Genomic DNA, 18845 nt, shown 5'->3' on the forward strand with positions numbered 1-18845 from the left:
TATATGTTTTCATAAAATAATATAACTATTGGGAATGAAAACTGCAAATTGTACAATCTCAAGTCTAGAACCATGGATCAAGGACAATTATAGAAATCGGTATAAAACTTACTCAATTTCTTTGAGTAGTAGATTTCAGACCCTAAAAGCATATATTAATGGCCTCGATCTCAAAGGGAAGAAAACCTTTGAATCCCAGACCATACAAATAAATGAAGAGACAAAAACTTAAGATGTTGCAAAGTGTTAAATAATTTCACACTAAACTACAGTACTACTAATCCAGCCTTTGGTGCAAATTAAACCAATAAAGAAAAAGAAAATGGATGTATATCACGTACCAACAACTTCTTAAGTGTAAAGACTTGCTGCAGCCTCTTGTAGTGCTAATCCAACACCGCCAATTCCCAGTGTAAGGACTCGCAACCTCTTCTTTAACTATAATAACAAAATCAAAAGGAGAATTATTATTTATCATTTTTAAATTATAGAAAGGAGGATGAATCAATTGCCAAGATGCTAACGTCAAATGTAACACCACCAAGATCATAAACCAAAATGTTCTTCTCTTCTTTCTTGTCTAGACCATAGGCTATAGCCCCAGCCGTGGGCTCATTGATAATCTGAGCCACATTGAGCCCACCAATGATTTATGCATCTTTAGTAGTATTGAAATAAGCTACAAGAAGAAACAAAATGCAACCCATTAGACCAATGAATAAATAACAAACGAGACTACATATATATGTCAAAGTCATATATATATATATATATATATATATGAGATATATTAAAGATATGGGTTTTAATCAATTAGCTACAAGCTAGATTGCATATTATACCAAATTAGTTATTTTTTATTTTCGATTGGTTGAACATGGTAAGAATGTACATCCCCAAAAGACATATTTACAAAGACGATTATGTCTTGCCTTAAAAATCGAAGTTTCTTTCACCAAATAAGTCTCCTCCTGCACCATAATTTTATCCAGTGAAATGAGTACTGTGGCACTAAACAAGCTAGAATCTACAAAACAGAGGTTAATATCGTAATTGTCACCTTCAAAACTTCTTTCTCTCTTTTTCATTCATGTACAGCAACAAGGAATGAGACCAGGGTTTTGTTTCCAGCATTGAAAATCTTAACTATCACTCTCACTTCTTTGGATATACAAAATGTAAAGGAGCATACTTATTTGCCTGAAAGAATGTTTGGAAACATCCAGAATCTTAACTATCACTCTCACCAAGTTGGAAAAGCTAGTGATTCATCATTGTCCCCGTCTAAAGGAAATCAAGGGTAATCTCTCACATTCATGATTTGTTCAATTTTGTGTAAACCCTTTTGGAGCATTTTAAAAAGAAACTTGTTTATCCTCATTTTTTTTTCTTTTCTTCAGCAATTGATCAAACATCTTTGATTTTTAATTACGCAGTTGATTGAAACCATGCGACACCTCACCAAACAATTGGATATAATCATATTTTTCATCATTCATGCGTGTGGGAGAGTGTCCCAGTTGTTCAAGATCACTTTCATCCTCATTGCTTCAAGCTCCGCATATGTTGTAGCACAAAGTAAGCCCTCTCTATCTTCAATGCTTTGTCTCTTCTCTTGTCTCTGCTTTATCTTTTCCTTGTCTATATACTTAATTCCTAGGCTTTTTTTTTTTTTTTTCTCAAATGGCATCTATTATTAATTTGCCATACTTTTGGGGTTTTCAGGATGCTCTTACTCAATTGGAAAGTGATGTGCAATAAGTGCAAACTCAGTCCAGGTACTTCAGTTCCCTTTCCCCTGCATCATTGCATATATTGCTATTTTGTGACAGTGATCGTGAGAATTACCCTAATATTCATATTATAGTACATTTCCGTATAATGGTAAGAATTGATCACTTACTGGCATCTTTTGTTCCAATTATTCATAGAAATCATTTTCATATTTATATACTTAACTTATGTGACATATTCACAGGTTTAGCTTGAGTCCTTATCCTTTGAGATATTTAGTTTTTCTAAGAAATGTTGTGTACTTTTGTGTAAATAAGATACATATGTTTGTGTTGTTCTCAACCTAATTAGCCTCTTATTTTGGAAAACTAACAGTCAATTCCTTCATTGCTATCTTTCCAGTCAACTGTATTCATACAGTGCTGATTTTATCTTATCCAAAATTTATAGTGCATTTCTGAATCATTTTGCAGCTCCTGAAGAAATTTTTCTCTCATTAGCTTGGATTGAAAAACAAGGGTTCCAAGGTACCAACGATTTGTAGATTTTCATGATTACATCTCAAGATCAAGTCTCTGCCTGAACAACTTCCGGACCTCACTGCCTGAACAACTTCAGGACCTCACTCATTTGCTAGAGTGACCAGAGAATCTATCTTGATTTCATCCCTTTTAACAACAATGTGAGAGACTGTTATCACTAAACCCATGTGAAGATGTGCTGAGGGGAGTGTCTCAGTTGCTGAAAACTTCCTATTCAAATTATTTGTAATCTTTCGATCACTACCACCTCTTCTCTTCTGGTGTTCCTGTTTGATTAGTTAATTAGGTTAATTAAAATTTCTAGTTGCATTGTGCTCTTCTCTAGTCTCTATGTGACATTATTTTCTTAATTATCCAATATATTGGCCATTTTGTTTATTGTAAATTGGCTTTAATTATTACGGTGGCATGCTTTGTAGGTTTGCAAGAGCCTATAACTCAAAAGGAACAACTGGTGTGCAGTACATACTACATAGTGCAGGTACTTGAGATCCATTCCCCTACATACTTCTTTGTAGATGATGCAATTCATGATCAATATTCTACTTTTCATATTGTACATTTTACTCAAACTTCAATTTTCTTATTTGAATCACTAATCCAATTAAATTCAGAACAAATTGCTGTATTCATATGTGACTTGATAAACTTGAATTCCAAATTATGCGATCTATACTTTTTCCACAAAATATTGCATTGATTTTATTTTATTTTTTTCTGTTTTTTGTTTTCGTTTGATGGGTTTCTCTTTTCCTTTATCAGTAGTTAGTGTTTCATATATTTCCAAATGCCAAGCTCTTTCTATACCGAAATAACTTACCAAGAAATAATATAATACCAGTTACCTGTTTCACAGTCATTTTCTGCATTGCTAATCTCTGTAATCATCTATTTCATGCAATGCAGAATATTTCATTCTAGCACTCTGCTGAACAATAAACATTAAGTAAGACCACATCAATTGCATCTAATCAAAGTATATTGAGATTGAAATCAAACCACACACAATGACCCCATTGATTGATCTGTGGTTTAATAAAAAATCTGGATAAATTTTACTTTAAAAGAAAAAAAAAATCTAATCTGGATAGGATTTGCACTATTAAACTTTTTTTCTTTATGTTCACGTTGGATTTTTTTTTTTTTTTTGGTTCACCCTGTTCTGTATTAGCTTAGTTGGTTGAGACGTTATAACAATTTATTATGTGTCACTGATGCTTCTCAAATCATTTAATATATCTAGTAATCTTTTTGTTTCAATTAGAAGCATGTTTAATTGATATCTACATGAATTCAACATTATTAGTTATATAGGATTTGCATGATGTTAAGTGAGATGATAGATCCATAGAAACTTCAAGTTGTTTTGGCCAAGAAGTTGATTCTTAAATTGTTCTCCTATTGGAGGATCAGTACTCATTGGATATATAATATTCTAGTGGTAGCCTAAGTTCAAGTTTTGGGTTGACCGACTTCAACAAATATGAGAATCAGGTGGAATCTTGCTCTTCTAAAATAATATTAAGTCATGCAGCACTAGCAAATCACTATACATAGATGCAGGGGCCTAGTTTTATTGTTCCTTTTATAGAAGGTGTTAAGGTCTTGGTTGCAGGTTACACAGAATAAAGGCCCTTAGTCCTAGAGTTTATTCCTTCACCAACATTATTACCGAGTATTATTTGGTCGCACGTCGGATACCTGTAGTATTGCAAGAAATAAGGTAAAAGAACCTGCAGTTCCAAGCTTTTTACCATCATTTGAAAAGTTGAAATTTATTCTATACATCTTGTTAAATTGTTTTGATTTTATTTTTGATCAGGCATAGTCAATATTCGTGAGAAATTCCTATGTATGTGTCATGCCTGGCACTTCCATGCATGTTTCGTTCTCATATTGATTTGGACAAATTGGTAAGCTAGATCCCTTTAATTGCACTCAATATTTGTAAATACTTCATCACCGAATCTAGTTTTATTCTTATGAGCTTGCAACTTTGCATCACAGGTCAACTTTACGTCAAATGCATAATGGCATTGTTCATTTTGAGAGTAACAGAGGTGATGGACCATGCCCCTTTTAAGGGCAAGAAAAATACCCAAAATTTGAAGCAATGTGGACCAACATGGTGCGAGTGATGGCCACAATTTAGACAGTGAGAGAGAGCGTTTTGGGTGAGACGGTGAGTTTTGGATGTATTCAGGGTTCTATTTAAAGAACTTGAATGAAAGGAGAGATTTTGTTTTTTTTAAGTATTAGTTGGACTGTTCGACTGGTTTAGTGGATGTAAATGGACATATACCTTTTTTATTAAGGAGATGACAACAACTAATTTTATGCTCATGCTCATTCCAAAGGATAGGGAATGAACTATGCTCATTTTAGTGTTTGGGATATATGTTGTGCAGTCTTCCGATAGTACTCATATTTATTGTATTTTTAAAATCATTCATACTTGCTATTTATTTCAAGACAAATAGTATTTTCAAAATATATTGGCATAATTTTGTCATAAAAATGGAAATAATTGCATTCCAAAGTTATGAATATAGCAAAGGAGTTTTAAATTCTCTTCTTCATCGTATCTCAGATTCATGTTAAAAGGTAATGTATTCATAAAAATGTATTTATAAAATATGATTATGTAGTCTAATATCCATTCAAACTGTGACAAACATATTCCCCTTACTCAAGTTGGCTACAAACCCCATAAGCCATGTGGCCATGCCCCAATGCATAAAAGTTAAAACACCCCAACTCCAATAATCCCCTCGCCACCCTTCTTGTAGCCATCAGTATTCAAATTAACCTAAGAGTATGATTTGGATCGGAAAATTCAACTGATTTTGATTCGAAAATTTCTAATTTTTGAACACCTTAATTAATTCCGAAATCTAAAAATTTTGAAAAAAAATTGGAATAATTTTGTAAATTCCAATTCGAAATTTTTCGAAGGCATTTGAATCCCATATTTCTAAAATTATGCCAAATGATTCCATAAAATTATATATTTTTATCATTTATTTAGTTTATGAAAGCAAATGCAAACACTACCTCCTTGTTTTTTCATGCAATGAAAACTTGCTAGATTATTTTTTTTTCTTTTTTTTTTCATATTTTTCTAGATTTTTTTATGGTATGGTATTGTCCTAAATATTATTTAAATTAATATTTTGTATCTTTTTTTTAATTGTACATATAATTTAATTACATTTTAATATAAAAATTGAAACGCACCAGAACCTAATTTCTTTTGATTTTTTTTGTTACTTTCATCATTATTCACAAAAAAACAAAAACCGAAGATGCACTAAAAAATATTCCGAAAATAAAAAAATGTGGAAAATTTCATTTTTTTTATTCGAAAGTTCTGAAAATGTAATATTTTGAAAAAATTCAAAAATTTCGAATTAAAATGAGATGTTGATTGAATTTTTTGGAATGAAAATTGTAATAGAAATTTTATTTCAAAATTTTTTAAATTAGAATTAAAACACCATATTTTTAATCCGATCCGTCCGAAACACACCCTTAATTTAACCAACCATTTACAGGAGGGACCCAAATTCAAAGAACTTGGGTCCTAAGGGGTTTAGAACGATCCCCAAAAGTAGCAGTAACTCAGTAAGCCACTCACCCACTTACTCACCGCACATCATATTTTTTATTTTTTCAATGTGTATATTAATTTATTTATCACTGTATTTATTGATTTGATTATAACTTATAAGTTATAACAAATAAAAAACAGACCATTTATTATTATAAAAATAAACCTTTTTTTTTTGTCTAAACTCTTTTTTTTTTTTTTTTTACAAAATATAAACAAACCTAGCCCAAAATAAATATAAAATAAAAAGAACTGAAAACAAATTAAAAAGAAAAATTAGAAGCACAGAGCGAACTGACATACCCAAAGCTCCCAAAACACACATTGAGGATTGACCATGTTCACCCAAACCCAATAACAGAGCACGCCCATCTCTTTCTCCCCCTCTCTCGCTCTACAATGTCGACAAACCAGCACGCCCTCCGCCTAGTCCTGTCGTGCCGCAAAATCACAGCCCAGGTGACGAACCCCAGCAGCTCCTCAATCATAGCCATGGCGTCCTCCTCGGAGCAAGAGTTCGTAGCCCAGTACCGAGCCAAGCTCAACCGCTTCCCTCGCTCCCAAATCTTCTGGGACGCCAAGGTCGCCTCTCGCGTCGGCGACAAGCTGGGCCTCCGCCTCAGAGAGATCGGCGTCACCGCCGTCGAGATCGACCTCGCCCAAGAGCTCTCCAGACCGGTCCACCACCGCCTCAGGGTCTTGCCGCTCTTTGACTCCGTCAAACGAGCTGGTGTTGTTGTCGATGGGGCTGAGAAGCTAGGGCTTCGTACAGCCTTGATTGATTAGTTTGATTGGAATGGACGGTGAGGATGGGCAAGTGTAATTGGTTTCGGTGTGAGCCAGATGCACGGGAAGAGTGACACATGTTTTGTGAGGCCTATAGTTTATTTTAGAGAAAATTTTTCAAAAATGCATTAAAGTTAGTTAAGGATATGAACTATTACTTTCGTCAATTTGCATTTATAGACATTATGTTTGACACGTGTGAACTTTTTCCAGCCGAGAAGGATGGTCATGGGACAGATCGGTGTCAAACATAATGTCCATGAGGCAAATTGACACAAGTCATGATTCATATCCTTGTAAAAAAAGGCCAAATGAAAATCCAAATGATATTTTCAGTTTTTGTACTTTCATAAAATTTTTATTTTGGTATTTTTTTTTAAGAGAAAATTACAAATTTAGTCTAGTTATTTTTATACCTAGTTCAATTTTAGTCCACAATCTTTTTTAATTTCTTTTTTTGGTTCACTAATTGTTCAACTTGTTTAATAAAGGTTTAGATTTGTTTTCTCAAATTTGGCATGTCTTTTACCTTATCAAATTTTACCCAAATTCAGCAAACATATACTTGTTTTAAAGCTATGTATTTTTTTTTTACAACCATATAAAAATCATTCAAATTGAAGTTCTAAAACTCAAGATAATTAATCCCAAAGTAGGGTACCCGAAACTACCAATTTTTCAAACTTCACCCAATCTTCTTCCCAGATCTTCCATGACAGCCCTACAGCTCCTCTTTCTTTCTCTCTTCTCCCCTTTCTACTAGAAAAATACAGCAGCAATCCACCGGCGCCCCTCCCTCCACCACTGTTGACGGTCCCTCACTCCGACCACCTCGTTCCCCCTCCCTCCCTCTTGACCAGCCCTCTCTCTTCTCTCCCTCTCTTTCTCTTTCTCTCTTTCTTTCTCTTCTGAAAATTCATCTCCTCTTTTCTCTTTTATGCACAAGTAAACAGTGGCAACCCCAACACAAATTAGTTTTATATGGAGATCTGGGGGTGATGAAGAAATGGGAGAGAGGCTCTGAGAGGGGTTTGAAAATGAAGGGGTTAAAATTAAAGCCTTATGAATGAAAGAAGAGATTTTTTTGGAGATTAAGTTGTTGGGTTTGGTGGTGGAGTGGAGGTGGGGTTGAGGAGGAAGTTTGTGTAAGTTGCAAGATCTCTAGAAATGATGGAGGTTTCGTGACTGGGTGGGTGCGTTGGGTGAGGGTGGTGTGGTTTTTTTTTTTTTTGTCTTCCAAAAATAATAATGGATGTATATTAAATACATACAATAATGAGAATATTTAAAAAAATTAATTCTTAAGTAAAAAAAGACATGTGTAAACTTCTTATTGGTCCAAGTAAAGTGGGGTTGCTAAAAAATAAAAAGTTTAGTAGAAAATGACACATGTAATTATCTCATTTGTCCACATATATTTTAAATACAATTGGACATAAAAAGACCGAAATGTCCTTTAAAAATAGGTCACATGTGACACATGTGACCATTTTTTAACAGAAATTCAGCCAGAATTAGGCGAAGGTTGTACATTGCAAAACTTTTTAAATTCAGGTGCCACATTGAGTCAATTTTTTTTATTCGGTGGTGAAGTGAAAAATGGGTCAAAATTCAAGTGGGTAAAGTGATAAAAAGACATAAAAAACCTAAAAAGACAGAAAAGCCCCTAAAATGGACGGAAGTTACCAGAGGTCTAACATTGAAAATTTTTTTAAATTAAAGTGTCACATCGAGTCAAAAATTTTATTGGATGGTGAAGTGAAAATCGGGACAAATTTTAGGTAGGTAAGTTGATAAAAAGCCTTAATAAATTAGTTGGGGCTAAATAGCGGCACCCATGTTTATCCTTGTATGCAAATCTAGAAAACTCAAATTGTCTTCTTTATCTCTTCCTCGAGTTGTCCCTCTATTTCCTCTCTAATCATAAAGCAATAGAATCCATGATCACTATTAATCAGGAAAAAAATGAAGTGGAGCCAATTTTTTATCAATAATACTATGGATCCCAAATAATGTGATAGTGCATGTGTCAATGTTTTACTTGTTGCATGCAAATAAATGAGTCTAGAGTGGGGCCTATTATGGATCTATGACACACTGACATATGTATTTGGGATCCAAATTTGGGATCTCTAGCAGCACTCCTTTTTTATTGTTAATCGATTCTTCATTAGTTTCTCCTCTCTCTCACCAGTCCATCCAATTTTTTATTTTCTTCTCTCTTAACGTCTTCTCTTTCTCTATTTTAAGTTTCATAGAGAATATACAATATTTTTCTGCATCTTCTTATGTACGTGAATTCTATAATGAAAAAGAAAAATCAAGTAAAAAGGAGTTTAATACTCAAGCAGAACCATTTGAGAACATTGAATTGCTAGATCTTCAAGACCTTACTCCATTTTAATCTACCCTAAATTAAATTCAAAGGTAAACCTCAGGAAAGAAAAAAAAAATGAAGTACAAAGGTTGTCTACAAATAAATCTCAGTCATGATGTTTTAATTTTATCATATTCCTTTGTTGCAGTGCTCTGTTTTTATCTATATATATATTCAAGGTTTTTTTTTTATCACAAATAGTCCCTCAACTTTCACCAAAATAGTAATTTGGTCTAAAGTGCATTTTCACTCAATGTCATTCATCATCTTTGCTATCGAACATTAATTTAGTCCCTAGATACACTTTGAAAATTCACCAAATATAGCTTAGGATGAAAAAATTCTTCGAAAATTTCTACGGACTCATCTTGACTACTACTATTTTTATATGGGGTCAAATTATCAAATTGACGTTTAGTATTTTTCAGAAAATTTTGGGAATTAGTTTGGGAATTCTGAATTTTCTGAAAAATCAATTTGATAATTTAACCTCATATAAAAATAGTAGTAGTCAAGACGAGTCTGTAGAAATTTTCGGAGAATTTTTTCGTATCCCGAACTTGTAACGACCTAATCCAAATTTCACGGGAAATTTAAATCCTTAATCCTTAGTTATAATGGCCATTTAGAGGCATGGTGGGAAGTTGAATTGTGAGATCCCTTATTTTTTTTCAAAGATTTATTTTAAACATTCAAAGAATTTATTTTGAGACATAAAAGGTTTTAGATTTATTTATTTATTTTATTTATTTATTTATTTATTTATTTAATTTTTAAATTGTGTTTGACCAAAAAGGTTGACTTTTTATTTAACGGGGTTTTGATTTCGAATTTGGGCTGGTTAGGAATGTCTTAAGTTCACGAGCACGTAGACACGAACCGTGTGTTAAATGAAGTTTCGGTTTAAGAATTACAGATGACCAAAGTAGAGGGCATTTTAGACTTTTTGATTTTAAGGACTTTTAAAATTTTTTAAAACTCAAAAATTAGAATTTTTTTCTCTCTCTAGAATTTTCTACAACCTTCTCTCTCCTTCTCCCTCATTTTTTCTCTCCCTGCACTCTCACTCTTTCTCCTTCTCTCTCTTTCCTCGAGCTCACTCTCTCCCCTCTCTTCTCTCTCCGACGCGGCCAACTCCAACCAATTTCCCGGAAACTAGAGGCCGGCGGCGGGTCCCTCTCGTCGTCGCCAACACCCCCCCAGACTCCTTACTTCTCTCTTTCTCTCTCTCTCTCTCTCTATATATATGTGACTCTCTCTCCTCTCTCCTTCATTGTGCGCAACCACCAGCCGCCAGCAGCACCACCCACCACCCACCAACCTGAGCCACTGCGCGACCCCTTATCCCCGGCGTTGACCACCAGCCAACTTCCCTGGCAGCCCAGCCTCTGGGCGTACAGTAACGACACCAGAGGCATCTTGCTGTCTCATTGGAGTCCGACCAAGCTCCGGCGCTATCCACCTCGAAAATAGGTGGGTTTTCTTCCCTCTTCTGTGGGCTTTCATCCTCTTATTATTGGGTTGCTTGATTTTGAGAATTTGATGAAGATTGAATATGGGGGTTTGAGACCATTTCAGAAATTTCTTGGGTTTTTAGATTAGAGAACTGTTCTTGTAGTTTTGTTGGACAAATTTGCAATATTAGGAAGTTCAATTAATGTTTAGGATGCAGAAATTGAATAGGTTCTATTGAATTCTTTTAGTTGGCTAACTGTGTGGTAGAAATAGTCACATTTGATAGCACCAGTGGTGGTTTCGTTCCACACTACCATTTCGTGAAAAATAAAATATGTTTTGGAGTAATTTATAAGTGGGTTATTGATCTTTTGGTTGGTTGAGTGTGGTTGGGGAAATCAATGATGTTTTGGGGTGGGAAGGTGAGACTTGGCCAATACCGAATTTTTCTAAAACGAGCTTTTCGACCGAAATAAGTCTTGTGCAGATTTCGTTTTAAATTTAGGACTAATTTTGGATAATTGGGTGATGCTAGGTTGAGCCGGGCAGGTTTTGAGAATAATTTGAGAGTGTTATAGCTATAGAGGAAGCAATTTATTTAACCGTTGAGTAGAACGTAAATTGGGCGGGATGTTAGGTTCGTTTACACACACACACACATTCTTTTGTGGTCGAGTATAGACTAATGATATGTTTTTATGGTTCTATTTTATAGGCGACACTGTCGTGGCACGTAATGATCTGATGGAGGGTCGAAGCTAGGAATCTTCACTGTGAGTGGACCTTTGTTTTAAAAATGATTATGAATTTCATGATTTAATATACATTTGTCATGAGTTAATGGAGAAAAGAAAATTTATGAGTTGGATCTTTGTTTTGGGGAAAACGATTTACGAATTTTATGATTTACTTGATTCAAAATGTTTATTTTGAGTTTTGATTTTAAAATGATGATTTGCGGGGTGGATCCTAAGTTTTGAGTGTAAATGGTTTATGGTTTTTGAATGGTTGCATTCCTATTTATTTCCGTGAGGGTGAAAATTGAGTTCTATCAAACTTTAAAGTTTATCAAATAATATTTCCATTTTGGGTTTGGAGTTATCTAATTTGAGATTTATATTATGCTAAGGATAATATTTTGAATTTGGTTTTAGCGTAAACCATTAGAAGTCTTGATCTCAATTCAATTGCTGAACATATGAATTTTTATATGAAATTATTGGATTGGCATTTAGTTACTTATCTCATCCGTTGAGTATTTTAAGATACGAGTTTACGTCAGCAAATATTATAAATATGACAGCTTCAGTTAAGTAGTTTGTTAATATGAATTTAAAATATTTTTATCCTTAAGGCATGTTTGGAAAGAGGTGATCTTTGAATTGTAAGAAATTCCTTTTTGGGCATGTTCGTTTTGATATGAAATAAACAGTTTTAAACCGTTCTATTAGTACCCTCACCTAACAGGTACCAATTGCTCTGCACTCGCCTAGAGATGACTCGGCGGTGTATGACCAGCATTACATATTCGCTCTGCACTTGCCTAGTCGGCAGTGTATGACCATCATAGTATATTGCTCTGCACTTGCCTAGAGATGACTCGGCAGTGTATGACCAACATAACATATTGCTCTGCACCCGTCTTGAGATAACTCGACGGTGTATGACCAACACTATAAGCTCTGTGTGCATGTATGACCAGCAGCATAAGCTCTGCGTGCACGTATGACCAGCAAATCCCCGGGTACTAGTACGAAGTGACTTTATACAGTTCATGAGATCTTACTTTGATTAAGTATTAAGTTGTGAGATTTAATAATTTGAATATTAGTGTTTTTATTTAAGGATTTAAATGGTCTTACTATCTAATTTTTTTTATAGGAAGTTTTGAAATCTTCTGGATACTTGAGTTATTTAAAATCTATGCAATTGAAGGCTTCATGATGTTTTTGGAAGGTTTGAAAATTTGTTTTTAAAACTGGAGGATTTTAAAAAAAAAAAATCAAGTTTAGAGTTTACGAAAAATTTCACACTATTAAAACTTTTTATATCCACTCACTGAGATTTTTCTCTCACGTTTTGTCTATTTTGTTTTAAATTTTCTTCAGGTAGGAGCGGTCGAGCCAAGAGGAACGTCGATACATTTTGAAAACGTTTGAGAACCTTGTAGGCTAGCGTCCCCTTTTATTTTAGTTTATTTGTATGAAAATTTAGAACGACTCTGATAACCTATGAAGATTAGTTGCATTTATCTTTGGACGGGTCAGAGACCCTTATATGCTTTGTGGTAGAGGTGGCTGAAAGACATAGAAGTGTTTTTCTGCATGTTTTAAAAAGTTGGGTTAGTCCAATTTCAGGGGAAGTTTTGCCGAATTTTCGGTAGGATTTCCTTGACTTTATTTCCCACAAAACCACTCCAGATTTCAGGGTGGAATTCGGAGGTGGTCTTGTCAGAGCTATTTTCGACAAATTTTCACAGTGTCTCTAGGGATTAAATTGATGTTTGATGACAAAGATGCATGATGAAATTGATTAAAAATACACTTTAAGGACTAATTTGATGTTTGAGTGAAAGTAAAAGGACTATTGGTGATAAAGAGTCTATATTCAATTAGAAAAACATTGTGGCCAGAGGAAAAATAAATTAGTTTCAATTCGACCTATATATCTCATTCCAGTGTCATAGCATGGAAAACTAAAATGAATAAAATACGAGGTTGAAAGCAAAAGGGGAAAGATAAACAAATATAAAGGAAAAATTAAGGATAAGAAATGAGAGAGTTTTGTTCTCTTGGTGAGACTTGAGAGCGCATAAAGTGATGCAAGGTTGATGACGAATTGACAATAGAAGATGAAGTGACATGCTTGGAATTTTTTATTTTATTTTTTTATTGGTAGTTAATATATTTTGCAAGATTAAAACAAAGGATTAAAGAGTCTTTGTAAAATATGACATGGGAATGATATTAAATATTTAATGACATCTAAATACATATCATTAAGGCACAAATTATTGAGGCTCTCTAGCATTACCCTTTGTCGTCGTTTATGTACATATGCCATGTTCAATAAAAACTATAATTAACACAAGCTCAACCCACTCAAAACAGTTTCAGCAAGTGACAAATTAAAATTGCAAACTGAAACTGTATTAGAAAACTGAAATTGCGACTGCAGACATATTTTCACTTCACTTTGGATAAATATAAGTTTTATACATCAAAGAAATTAAGATAATTTGAGAGAAGAAAATTCAAAAAAAAAAAAAAAAAAAACTAATTAAAACTAAACTAAATAAGCTAAGTGATCTAGAGGTTACAAATGTTACTTTGTTGTTACATTTTAACAATAGTATACTAGAGGCTAAGTAGGATGCTTGTCATGCATACTATGCTAATTTATTCTAGAATTTATTGGGTTTGCCATCAACACAAGCTAAAACATTGTGATGGGGTAGGTTTTCTTTATATATATATAAATAGAAAAGATCCATTTGGTTGAAACAATAATGGGTCAGATCCATATTTATAGGGGTGAAACAAATGAGCTATTGGGGTTGTATGACCGCATTGCCCCGCCTCTAGCTTCGTCACTGTGCACAATTGCACATGCATCTACAAGATGCATCAAGGACCACATTTACTATATAATATACATTGCTCTTGATTTCTTTACAAATTACAACCCAAAATTTTGCATCCAAAGAATCTAATAATTCAAGTACACTCAAAACTGGGCTGTCTGGGCAACAGATCTTTGGCAAGGGGACGAGAACATACTTTGAATAATTTGGGTATAAAATACGGAAAGTGTTAGGGAGAAAAATGTCGATTTATTTATTCATTTATTTTATAAGGAAAACGTCCATTTATGACATAAAATTTTATATCCATTTAAAGTATGTAATTCTAGGAATTATATAAATATGTGATAGTATAAACTAGACAATCAAAAGTACATATGTAATATTACATTATACTACATATGTAATTATACCCTAAACTACATATGTAATATTACATTATATTTATTTCTATGAAGAAGGATAAGAGTACGAATATTCATATTAAATCCAAAGCTTTCTCATGGATGATGTTTATGAGGACAATGTTTGAAATGATTTATCATACATGTCTCCCAATCTTTATGGATTTTACAAGGTAGAGCCGTAAAAACTAGACAATCAAAATCTTTAGGTTTGTGCATTCTCAAGAACTGAACATGCTTATACAATTCTGGGCTATAATTTTTCAATAAACGAAGAGGGGTAGATGTTCCATCAACTGAAGAGGGTGAAAGGAGATCATGTTGGAGAAATGAAGGAGAAGCAGAGGGAGAGGGAGCATCTTGTGCTTGAACTACAACTAGGATAAGAGTCATCCATCCCAATATTTTTACCATAAGTAGTCTCCAATGATTTTCCTCCATTGCTTTTTGCTCTTTCTGTTTTTTTGAAATGTTTGTTGTTTCGAACTTAAATATATACTATAAGGTGTTTTAGGGTGCAAACACTTTGACATACTTTAATGGTCAATTGTTTCAAATTTATTCATTTTATATATTTTCCTTTTCAAAATATTATCCAAAAAAATATGTTGATTTATGTAAATAGTTAAATGCCAACTCCTTATTGATTTAGTGGTATTTCTTCACAATGTTAGATAGGTCGCAAATTCGAATTACCCCTAAACCTCATGTGAGGTAGCATTTAAATTGTGGCCTTAGGTCTGTAGTAGTTGATATAGTCACAGCCAATGGAGCTACAACCTCCCTACATACATGCATAAAATTCTCTATTACTATCAAGTTAGTCCACATATATATATATTTTTTTTTTTCTAAACCATGTTACAAGTTTTTATTTATTTATGGAGATAATTGGAAAGTTTCAAAAGACTGTGAAATGATATAGCAGAAAACTCATCTAGCCAACCCTTGGGCCATAGTTCATGGGATGGAAGAGGTGAGTAATGAGTATAGATTCTAGGTTCAAAAATCCTTGTAATAAGTAATTAAGGAGAGGCCCAACTTGCCAAGTGAGGGAACCAAAAAGCATATTGTCTCACCTCTTGAACATTGTTATGTTTGGTTTTGAATTTGGATTAATATGATTAGAGACTTAGGAGGTGTATTCAATTAGGATTTTAATGGATTTTTGTAGAGTTTTTAAAAATCATTGACTTTGGTAGAATTGATGGATTTTTAATGACTTTTATAAACTCTACATAGACTTTGACAAAATTCTATTTAGAGTTTCCCTGACTTTTCTCTCATAGATTTTAAAAGATTTTTATAGACTTCTAATAACTTTGATATAATTTTTTATTATTTATTTTAGAATTTCTCCAATATGTTTTTTATTTTTTTGTCCTCCGTGAGTGAGTGAAATGGAGATGAGCTTCAAGACCGAGATGCATGTGTTATAAATTGTCCTAATATTGCAAACAATATAAAAAGTTGGGACTAAAATTGTAGGGACCAAAATTTTTTTGTTCCATATATTACAAGAAAAAAAAAGTTTGGGCGACGAACCTAGTTTCTCTCTCAAAGTTGAATTTCGTCGCCCAAACTTTTGGGCGACGAAATGTCTTCGTCGACAATTTGGTCGCCCAAGCCATGACGCCCAAGACTTTGGGCGACCAACAAGTAAATTCTGTCGCTCAAAGATACCTGGGGCGACGAATTTAGTTTGTCTCCTGAAGACACTTTGGGCGACGAACATATTGTTCGTCGCCCAAAGTGTGTTTAGGCGGAGGAATTGTTCATCGCCTAAACATACTTTGGATGACGAAATTCTTATTTCTCTCATATAATTTATTATAAGTGTTCTGAATTTTATGTTTTTATGTTATTAGACTATCAAATATTGTGTTTTAATGAGTTGTTAGAATTTTTCTAATTGAATTGACAGGTTGAGAACATTATATGATGTGATGGTAACATTATTTCTCAAATTATGAATATATAATCTTGTGATTTTGTTGATTACTTAAAGACTGTGAAGTAGTTAGTTTGAATATCTTGTTGTTACATTGCATTGTGGCAACGCTGTTGGTTCCAATCCAGGATGATGAGTCAATTAATATAAGAGGATATAGTAATTAGAAAAAAATAAATTAAGAGGTGGGTGAAGAAATAAGATTAAAAGGTTTAGCATCACTCTTTACAAAAAAAAAAAAAAAATACAACTTTTTTAATAGCTTTTTAATATTTGAAATCCTTATAAATCTGCAGGGGGAACGCTGGAGAATTATTAACTTTGATATAATATAATTTACACTACAAAGTCCATGAAAGTCTTTTAAAGTCTATCATTTAATAAAGTCAATGACTTTTTGAATACCATGTCACTTTTATAGACTCTCTAAAAGTCTTAATTGAATACCATAGACTTTTTAAAAGTCTTGATTGAATACCACCGGACTTTTATAAGCTCTTTAAAATTTTTGATTGAATACCACTAAAATTTTTAATTTCACCAAAGTCATTTAAAATTCTAATTGAATACACCCCCTTATAATGATGAAAAGTTTACTTTATTTGTATTTTCAATATTAGATTAACTTAGTGTACATATAAAGTAAATTTAATTAAGAGTTCCACAACGGCATCAATTCCTCAATGTGAAGTAATTAACCATTGGTAGAAACAAAAACTCATAATTTAAATAAAATATTGATAAATATTGTGTCTTTTGATTAAGCATAACAGTTTATAAAACTCATAGTTTAAATAAAAGCATTTATAAATATTGTTTCTTTTTATTAAGCATAGTTTATTGTGAAAAAAAGGAATGGATCTCATATTTGATTAAACCATAAAATAGGGTTTTTCAAGTGGGAGTAATTAGTTTTAAAACGTTTTATAAAACTTTTGGATCTGTAAACGTAGATCTATTGTTATAGAACATGGAAGTAACTATTAAGCAAGATAGAAAGAGAAGCAAGAAGCTCACTATTTTATAAAACTACTTGATTGTTTGATTATGAAATTCACGTGTATATGTATAGATATACCTAGTTTAATATTGGTTCACAATTTTTTTAAAATTTTATTTTGATCCACTAATTATTTTACTTGTTTAATAAAAGTTCAGATTTGTTTTCTCAAATTTGTCTTGTCTTTTAACCTATCAAATCTCAACCAAATTCAGCAAATATATACTTATTTTAAAGCTATGCATCTTCTCTTTTCAACCATATAAAGATCATTCAAATTGGAGTTCTAAAACTCAAGATAATTGACCCCTAAGTAGAGTACCCGAAATTACCAATTTTTCTCATAAAATTTTCAGATTTTTCAAATTTCACCGAATTTCAATTCTCTTTGATTATAATACTTCAAATTAGTTTCTATGACTAAGAAATGATGAAATATAACTTATACTTCAATTATAATTGAAGAAAACATAACCAAAATGATTTTAAATCATAACTTAAAAAATATCGTGAACCAAAATTAAACTAGGTATAAAATAAGTAGACTACAATTGAACTTAAAAAAGATCATGGCCCAAAATTGAATTAAGTATAAAATAAGTGGACTAAATTTGTAATTTCTTATGTGTATATATATATATATAAGTTTGTTTTCCTAAAATAACTTATTAAACATAGAAATTGATTTTGAACCATAAAAGTTAATAGAAAATTAAAATTAAATACCAAATTCCAATCATTTTTTGGTATAGCATGAAGACCATATAATATTTCAATTGAACTACCAAATTTAAATGTATTTTTTTAAATTAGGTCATAAATATGTTGGTCCTTTTGATTTGAACCTTTTCCATTTGACATTTTTATCCTTTGGCCCACATATGATAAATGTTAGTTAAAATTTATAAGGTTTTGACAAAATTCCCCTTGAGACTTTTTTATTATCTTGAAAATTTGCTAATGTAATCTCAACTTCACATACAGTCACAATTTCAAATTTAATTGTGACTAAACGACAGTCACATCTAAGTTGTGAGTTAATTGAATATTTTTAGAGAAATTATACTACAATATAGTATAAATAAATGTCAAAACAATATTTTTACTCAAAATAATATATAGTATAGTGATTTGAGTTGTTTCTTTCAATTAACCATGACAGTCACAATTAAGTTGTGACTAGATTGATTTTTTTTTTATAATACAATATAATATAAATTAATGTAATATTTGTAAATTTTAATACTTTTTACTTTATTAATTTGTTTGACTTTTCAACTAGTACTTAATCTAAAATGCTATTTAATTTTGGTACCTAAACTAAAAAATTATTAAAATTTAGTAGTTAAAATCAATGAACCTAAAAGTTAAATGGTTTAAAATCTAACTAACACAAACCATTA

General features: G+C 32.3%; 1 protein-coding gene across 1 annotated transcript; it reads left to right on the forward strand.

Moving 5' to 3' along the window:
- Positions 1–6031: 6031 nt before the first annotated feature.
- Positions 6032–6741, forward strand: LOC147293108 (Ribosomal L18p/L5e family protein). Its single transcript, XM_086234336.1, has one exon. The coding sequence runs from the start codon at positions 6286–6288 to the stop codon at positions 6670–6672; it is 387 nt and encodes a 128-aa protein (XP_086090462.1). The 5' UTR covers positions 6032–6285; the 3' UTR covers positions 6673–6741.
- The last annotated feature ends 12104 nt before the right edge of the window (positions 6742–18845 follow it).

The sequence above is a fragment of the Dryas octopetala genome, chromosome 2 (assembly GCF_963921425.1).
Source record: "Dryas octopetala chromosome 2, drDryOcto1.1, whole genome shotgun sequence".
NCBI lineage: Eukaryota > Viridiplantae > Streptophyta > Magnoliopsida > Rosales > Rosaceae > Dryas > Dryas octopetala.